The sequence below is a fragment of the Culex pipiens genome, unplaced genomic scaffold (assembly GCF_016801865.2).
Source record: "Culex pipiens pallens isolate TS unplaced genomic scaffold, TS_CPP_V2 Cpp_Un0119, whole genome shotgun sequence".
Lineage (NCBI taxonomy): Eukaryota > Metazoa > Arthropoda > Insecta > Diptera > Culicidae > Culex > Culex pipiens.
The window spans coordinates 357-8,879 of record NW_026292936.1 but is presented as its reverse complement, the minus strand read 5'-3'; the positions used below and the strand labels follow the sequence as shown (position 1 = coordinate 8,879).

The 8,523-nt window shown below is 51.3% G+C and overlaps 1 protein-coding gene across 1 annotated transcript; it reads right to left on the bottom strand.

Moving 5' to 3' along the window:
• Window positions 1-1,470: 1,470 nt before the first annotated feature.
• On the bottom strand, window positions 1,471-8,206 carry LOC120427638 (uncharacterized; the record flags this gene model as incomplete). The annotated part of the gene is made up of 4 exons (XM_052711556.1): window positions 1,471-1,600; window positions 5,575-5,700; window positions 6,000-6,678; window positions 8,092-8,206. Coding segments are annotated over 4 exons (1,050 nt in total), but the record flags the coding sequence as incomplete, so codon positions are not given.
• Window positions 8,207-8,523: the final 317 nt, after the last annotated feature.

The following is an 8,523-nucleotide window of genomic DNA, read 5'->3' as shown; positions in this document are numbered from 1 at the left end:
CTTACGGCTGGCATCGTCAATGAAGGTCAAAAAGTAGCGTTTGCCTCCGATCGTCTCCGTATCCTTCGGGCCATACAGGTCCGAGTGGACCAGTTCCAGGACTCGTTACGCTCTCTGCCCTCGCGCGTTGAACGGTTGACGCTGGTGCTTGCCCTCGATGCACGGTACACACTGCAGCCCGTCCTTCACGTCGAACTGCGCACCGGTCGTCATCTCTCGTAATCGCTTCATTCCGCTAGCAGAAAGATGTCCCATCCGGCGATGCCACAGCTCGAACTGGTCGTCTGTTTGCACCTGATTCGCACGAGATCGCTTGGTTTCGGTGAGCTTGTAGAGACCGTCCTGTCTCTCGACCAATCGCTACCACCGTATCACTCGCGTCCAGCACCGCACACGCGTCCTTCGTGAACTCCACACGAAAACCTTTCTGGCACACTTTACTTACAGAAAGCAGGTGAATCGCCAGGTCCGGAACGCACATCACGTCGATCATCGTCAGGTCCCGGATTTCTCCATCACAGTCAGCTTCCAGCTTGACGGAACCCTTTGCGACGACGGTGACCTCCGCGTTGTTGGCCACATTGATCTTGGCCGACACAATGGATGGGTTCTGCAGGATCGCTTCGTTCCGGCACATGTGGGTTGTCGCTCCGGAATCGATGATTCAGTCACCACCGGCTCCTACCGATGACTCCACCGCGTTGAATGCAGCAAAGAACGAAATCGCATTCCCCTTGTGGTTGCCAGACTTCTCCTTGCTCTTCGCGCTCGTTCCGTTCGTGCACTCCGACGCGTAGTGTCCCATCTTCTAGCAACGGAAACACTTGACGTCAGACTTCTCGACGGGTTTCTTGAACTTCTGCTGCCGCTGCTTGCTGTAGAAGGCGCCCTCACTCTCGCTCGAGCTCAATCCAGCCTCGACCTTCACCTCCTGCATGATCGTGGCCTTCACCTTCACCTTCTCCGCCGTCAGCTTGACACCGGACGACTCCAGTCCAAGAATCATTGTCGCGTACTTCTTGGGCAGGCCCTTGAGCTGCAAACTCGACATCCTATCATCGTCGACCTTGAAGCCGACTTCCGCCAGCTGGTTACAGGTTACCATTATCTCGCTGAAGTACTGCTGGGTCGACTGGCAGATGATCTCCTCCACCTTCTCAGCTCCCACCAACCGAATTCCGGTCAGTTTTCTCAGGAGACCGATCCTCCGGGTGGAACCGCTGTCCTCGAACTTGTTGCGCAAGATATCCCAAGCTTCGCGCGCCGTTTTCGCATTCTGAACCATGCCGCGCAGGCCTCGGTCCATGCTGAGACAGATAGTCGCCAGTGCTTGCTCCGAGGTATCCGCGTCCACTTCTGGTTCTCTGTCTACAGGATCCCGTACGGCGCGCCAGGTCCGTTCCTTGATCAGGACCATCTTCGTGGCAAACGCCCAGGATTTATAGTTCTCCGAACCACGCAGCACCTCCTTCACCGGCAGCGAAACGGAACTTCCGGGTAGCCTTGGACCGCCAGGTTGAACCGCCGCCACGCCTCGTCCAGCGCCAGGAACTCGGACTTCATCTTAACCCATCGTTTCAGGACAAACTTCTTCCAAATTCTTCAGTGAAAATTTTCTTCTTGTTACTTTCTCCAAAAAGCCGTTGCTACGGAACTGTCTGGGCCCATAACCTAAAGGCAGTAGGTTCGAGGGTTAGACAACGAATGAACTAATTTATTTGTGGCTCCCAAGTCGTAGCCTCCTACATCTAATTACAATTCTTCGGTTGCTACTCCAACACAGGTGTAGGAGTCGTCTCCCTGGTATAAGTACAAATATTGGAGCGTATTAACCTGCGACCATTTGTTGAACTGTCGTTTGCTACTTTCTTAGTTCTGTTGAAATAAAAGGTCATTCTTGTTTCAAACCTCGCCCCTGGATTTACAACGGCTCAACCTGGACCACTCATCCCGAGACGAACAAGCGCTTCCGGGTGGCCGACTCTGGAGACCTCGAAGACCTCCAGTTCATCCTGGTCACGGCGCAGCAGACGGGACGGAAGGACCCTGCACTTAGTACAGAAGTAATTGTATCGGGAAACTAACTCAACTGAATGGAAGATTTTTTTTCCATAAATTATTTTTATTAGGTCCTTTTAGGTACTGCGACCAGGTTAGGACCGAGGACCGGTTTAAAAACAACAAAAACAATAACAACAAAAATAACTCCTTATAGCCCGTACTTGGAGATCATGTAACTGACGAGCGTTGCTTGGTCCAAGCGGGTCTTGCAGGTCTTGAACCTGCCGATGTACTCGGAGAAAATGCCCCACAACTCAGCCGAACTGTAGAGCACCTCCCCGGCTTCCTCCTCCGTGGCTCCACCGCCTCGGGAGCCACCTTGGCTGCTTCCTGCGGGTCGAAGGCGATCCTTCGCTTTTCCGTCCGGAACTGCGCCCGGCAGCGGGAGAACTCCGCCGGCGTGAACGCCGGAACTACTGGACTCTGCTTCTCCGCCTTCCTTGCCGGCGGTTTCGGTTTCGACGCCTGCTGGCGCCTCTGAATGAAGTCCGCACGCTTGGGCAGCTGCGGTCCGTGGCTTCGTGGGCTCCAGAGCAGTTAGCACACCGCTTCGGCTCTGCTTCTTAGACTTTGCACTCGTCCGTCTTGTGGGGACCCCCACAGTTGTTGCACCTCCCCTTGAGGTGGCAGTTCCTGGTCCCATGACCCAGCTGCAAGCAGTTTCTGCACTGAGTCACGTTCGGCCGCTTGTTCCGGTAGGCCTCCCACCGGATGTGAAATGCTTGCAAGAGCTTGATTTCACTCAGCTTCTTGAGGTTGGTGTACCCCTTGAGGAACGTAACAATGTACGGGGTTTCCGTCGATGGGGCGAACTCTCCTTTTCTCTTGATGGCATGCACCTCCACAGCATCCAGGTTGTGCGATTCCTTGAGTTTCTTCTTGATGAATTCTGGTGAAGCCGGTGGAAGTCCCCCGATGACGACGCGGAGTTACCGCTCGCTTCGTTTCTCGTGGGTATAGAACTCCACTTTGTTCGCAATCAAGTGGGCCCGCGCGGTTTCGAAACGGTCCTCGGAGATACACAGCAATTTGATCCCAAACGGAGTCAGCTTGTAACTTGGCTTGGTTGTGCACGACAACATCTGTCTGGGCCCATAACCTAAAGGCAGTAGGTTCGAGGGTTAGACAACGAATGAACTAATTTATTTGTGGCTCCCAAGTCGTAGCCTCCTACATCTAATTACAATTCTTCGGTTGCTACTCCAACACAGGTGTAGGAGTCGTCTCCCTGGTATAAGTACAAATATTGGAGCGTATTAACCTGCGACCATTTGTTGAACTGTCGTTTGCTACTTTCTTAGTTCTGTTGAAATAAAAGGTCATTCTTGTTTCAAACCTCGCCCCTGGATTTACAACGGCTCAACCTGGACCACTCATCCCGAGACGAACAAGCGCTTCCGGGTGGCCGACTCTGGAGACCTCGAAGACCTCCAGTTCATCCTGGTCACGGCGCAGCAGACGGGACGGAAGGACCCTGCACTTAGTACAGAAGTAATTGTATCGGGAAACTAACTCAACTGAATGGAAGATTTTTTTTCCATAAATTATTTTTATTAGGTCCTTTTAGGTACTGCGACCAGGTTAGGACCGAGGACCGGTTTAAAAACAACAAAAACAATAACAACAAAAATAACTCCTTATAGCCCGTACTTGGAGATCATGTAACTGACGAGCGTTGCTTGGTCCAAGCGGGTCTTGCAGGTCTTGAACCTGCCGATGTACTCGGAGAAAATGCCCCACAACTCAGCCGAACTGTAGAGCACCTCCCCGGCTTCCTCCTCCGTGGCTCCACCGCCTCGGGAGCCACCTTGGCTGCTTCCTGCGGGTCGAAGGCGATCCTTCGCTTTTCCGTCCGGAACTGCGCCCGGCAGCGGGAGAACTCCGCCGGCGTGAACGCCGGAACTACTGGACTCTGCTTCTCCGCCTTCCTTGCCGGCGGTTTCGGTTTCGACGCCTGCTGGCGCCTCTGAATGAAGTCCGCACGCTTGGGCAGCTGCGGTCCGTGGCTTCGTGGGCTCCAGAGCAGTTAGCACACCGCTTCGGCTCTGCTTCTTGGACTTTGCACTCGTCCGTCTTGTGGGGACCCCCACAGTTGTTGCACCTCCCCTTGAGGTGGCAGTTCCTGGTCCCATGACCCAGCTGCAAGCAGTTTCTGCACTGAGTCACGTTCGGCCGCTTGTTCCGGTAGGCCTCCCACCGGATGTGAAATGCTTGCAAGAGCTTGATTTCACTCAGCTTCTTGAGGTTGGTGTACCCCTTGAGGAACGTAACAATGTACGGGGTTTCCGTCGATGGGGCGAACCGAGGGGGATGTCACTTCCGCGCTAACCGAGCGATAAAGCTTCCTTTTCAAACCTTTGCAGCGTTCACTTTCACCTTTCCGCTTTAACTTGCTTTAACGCGCGTTAACCGCGATAACTTGCTTTTTGGCTTGCCTTTTCTTGCGTTCTCGCATCACACTGCTCGATTTTTTTGACAGCGAGAACTGTCAAGAGCAAATGACAGTTCTCGTTGTCAAATCAGTCGAGCAGTTTGTTTTGCTAGATTTTTCTCCGTCACCGGACGGATGGTGGTCAAAAAACGGTGGCGCTGTAGAAGGAAACAAGATTCTCGGCGCGTTGTGCTGATCGAGAGGGTCACCAGCGGCCTGGCTTCAAAGAATGCAACTTCCGGACGGAACGGTCATAAAAACGGGCGTGTTCCTGGGTCGGTGTTGGGTGCGAAGAGCCTGCTAACGGAGCTGTACGACGACGAACCTGCGGAGGGCATAACCGGTGGGGACAGATCAGCCGTCGGAACCGTTTCCTGCGCCTTCGAAGGGTTCCTGTTCCAGCGATTCGAGACGGGTCGGTCTTTCGTCGATTTCGTGGTGGAGGAATCGAAAGGCCGCGCGACACTCTGAAGGTTCAGAGCAGAAGAGTGGCAACCTGGAAGTGGCCATTAAGATCCTTGAGCTGGCTGGTGAGAATCAGGGCAAAGCGTTCGAACATCGGCATGATTGATGCGACTGGCTGTGGATAACAATAACGATGCATAGGGCAACGCGGCCAGCTCGGAGGACAGCATCGACTGCAGCCGGCACAGGCTCCCGTTGTTCCGGAGACCGTCGCAGTTGCGTCCAACAGCGGCGGTGGATCCCGCTTGAGCTTTTTGGTCAAGATCTCTGCCACGCTGTTTAACACGCCGGACGCGACCGACAAGGAGTAAAACGAAGATCTACCTGTACAACCTGAAATGCTGATGAAGACGTGTGGGTGCTCATATTTAGCCCAGATGTTAGTTAAACTTTTAATGTAGCAAATTTTAACCACTTATTAATTCAAAAGTAAGTTACTTTTGTCATTACCATAATATTTTTTTGTGTGTATATATGTCCGAACAACCCCTGAAAATTTCAGGTGGATTCTGATATTGAAATCGCTCTTAATTATAAATAAATTCTAAGCTAAAGTAAAATAAACAGCATCAACAGAAAGAACAGGATTTTATTCAATTATGTGTACAAAATCATACCGAACTAAGGAGGCTCCGGGATAGATTATGGCAGAGTGGTTCAGGTGCGGGGGAATCAGGTGAGCTTTGCGCCAGTGGCTCATCTTCTTGCGCACCAAGATGAACCAATCGTAACCGGTCAATTCACTGCGCGGAGGGAGGGCAAGAAAGGGCCAGCATGGAGATGCTGCTCTGATGAACAACGCCATCACTTCGCTGTTGATCTTCCAAGGAATACTGCCCAGCTGGTTTAGTCTATAGCACCTTAAATTTTAAATTCTCCAGCTGCAGCTTATCCTCTAACTCAGGTAGGACGCGCCGGACAGTTTTGCTGCGAGTCGCACTGCGAGATGTAGATTGAGCGCTGACACCGGAATGATCGATAGAATCTACCAACAAATTAAAAAAATAAAAACTTAAACTCGCCGGATAAAAAAAAAACTTACCCATGAACTTTTTCTCCTCCTCGAATTCCACCGAAATCTCCTCCAAATTCCTCTCTGCTGACGTGCAGTTTGCTTACCAGATTGGGCAGCAACTTGCCTCCTTGCGAGATATTCCGGCACCGTGTCCTGCGGATGTTGGAACGGGCGATCACATCGATGCAAACTTTCGAACAGATCGCAACGACCGAGACGAGCCTGGTCCTGGTTGTCACCTTGTCCTTCATCTTCTCCTTCTCGGCGACCTCCAGCTCGGCAATCTTCACCACCGAGTCCATCTTCATACTCGATCCAAAAACCTTGATCTTGTCCGTGTCCATCGGCGTGTTGGCGATCAAGATCTTTGCGTTCTCGATGCGTTTCGGCTTGTGCACAACGGTCTTCTTGTCCAACAGGAAACCCTCGTCCAGGAACGAATCCTCCAAGCAACAGCCGGCAAATAGTTTTGCTGGGACAGAATCTTCGAGCTGAGCGACGCCGTGGCAAACAGCGCCGAACGTGCCGCCTGCTTGGCCGCACTCGTTTGAGGGTGAAATTTTTGCTCGAGCAACTTTTCCGCCTCGCTCAGCAACTCTGACACCAACACCGTCACGGAAGTCATTCCATCGCCAACCTCGTCGTCCTGGAAGCGACTCATGTCCACGCCGACCGCCTTCAAAATCGTCGCCCCGTCGTTGGTGACCTCAACCTGGCCGGCGCTACGGCCGAATCTTGTCCATTCCCTTCGGGCCGAATGTGCTCTTGACCAGATTGCCGATCGCGATGGCCCCCACAAACGAGGACAGCCGGGCGATCACCCCGGAGCAAACTTTTCCGGTCGTTGACAAAAAATCGCAATTTTTGCTTTGTTTTTTTTTTCTTTCTGTCAAAACTGCTTGAAAAAAACCAAAACAAATGCCGAGTTGCCAAACATGCCCAAAAACTGCTCGACGGCAAGGTTGCAAGATAGATTTCCCTGGTTCAAAAGTCGAGCAGACGCTGGTCGCTTTAACTCGCTTTAACGCGCGTTAACTTGCGATAACTTGCTTTAAGGTGGCGTTAGGTGAAAACTCGGCACGATGAGTAGCGTTGATGCTTTTCGAGCTCGTTTTTGTGCGTTTTAGTGTGTTATCGCGGAGTGACGTCCCCCTCGGGGCGAACTCTCCTTTTCTCTTGATGGCATGCACCTCCACAGCATCCAGGTTGTGCGATTCCTTGAGTTTCTTCTTGATGAATTCTGGTGAAGCCGGTGGAAGTCCCCCGATGACGACGCGGAGTTACCGCTCGCTTCGTTTCTCGTGGGTATAGAACTCCACTTTGTTCGCAATCAAGTGGGCCCGCGCGGTTTCGAAACGGTCCTCGGAGATACACAGCAATTTGATCCCAAACGGAGTCAGCTTGTAACTTGGTTTGGTTGTGCACGACAACATTACACTCCTCAGCTTGCCGAAGCTCATATTCTTTACCACCAGAGGAGGTGGTTTCTTGGCCACTGGAACCGGTGGGACGTTTTCTTTCCCGGCTAGGTTTTTTTTCTGTTTGAGTATTAAGACACTGAATCCTGATTACAAGGACTATTGTATCGTGTTACCCATTTTTACTGTTATTAAGCATTTCCAGATCTATAACACAGTCCCTATTGAGAGGGAAAGTGCTGTTCCATCCAGATGCTGTAAACTCCTTTCCTTGTGCCTTGTGCGCTATGTATCGCTAGAACCGCGGTGACAATTTTTTCGTGTCATTTTTCAAGCTCTTCCCAGCAGCTATTATTTGCCGCGCGGGGTCTTGTAAAGACAATTGTCTTTTTGCGGCGCTACTCTTGCGGTGTTCCCTTAGCTCTGATCTGGACAATGCGACTGGACTGCAGTGCAATACCGATCGGCTGGGCATTATTTACATGAGAAGACACAAGGAGAGTATTTTGGGAAGAGGCGCAAAGGAATATCCCAAGATCGATCACATGCTAGAAGAACACACGAAGCAACCGTTTTATACTCATGCGGTTGCTGCTACCTCTGAACTTAAACCTAAGGCTGCCACCCTGAGAAGAACCCATGACTTTCCGCTTATGAGGCGAAACCCGTAACCATTCGGCCACAGGAGGTTGGCAGGTTACCTTTGTTATTGTTGTTGTTCTCCACCAGCGGGCTGAATTTGTTGTTGTTGAGGAGCTGTTCCTCGTTGCCATTTACGACGTCGGCTCCGTCGTCACTTGTCTTCTTCCGCTTCCGCTTTCCGACAACGGGAAGAAACTAGTCGTCGGAGGAATCTTCCACCTCCATCCACAAGCACTTTTCGCGCAGCAACAACAGAAGAAAAACGCGTCCACCACGTTGAGCTATCAAACGGGATCTGTGAATGGAAGATATTGAGCAACGTTTTGATCACGACAAGTTTAACTTTTCGTATAACAACATTGATGATATTGATCGAGATTTTTCAAATTTCAACGGTTTTTCGATTCTTCAAATTAACATTAGAAGTACAAATAATATTGATCACTTTGATAATTTTAAATTCAATGTAAGTAAATTACCACGCAAACCAG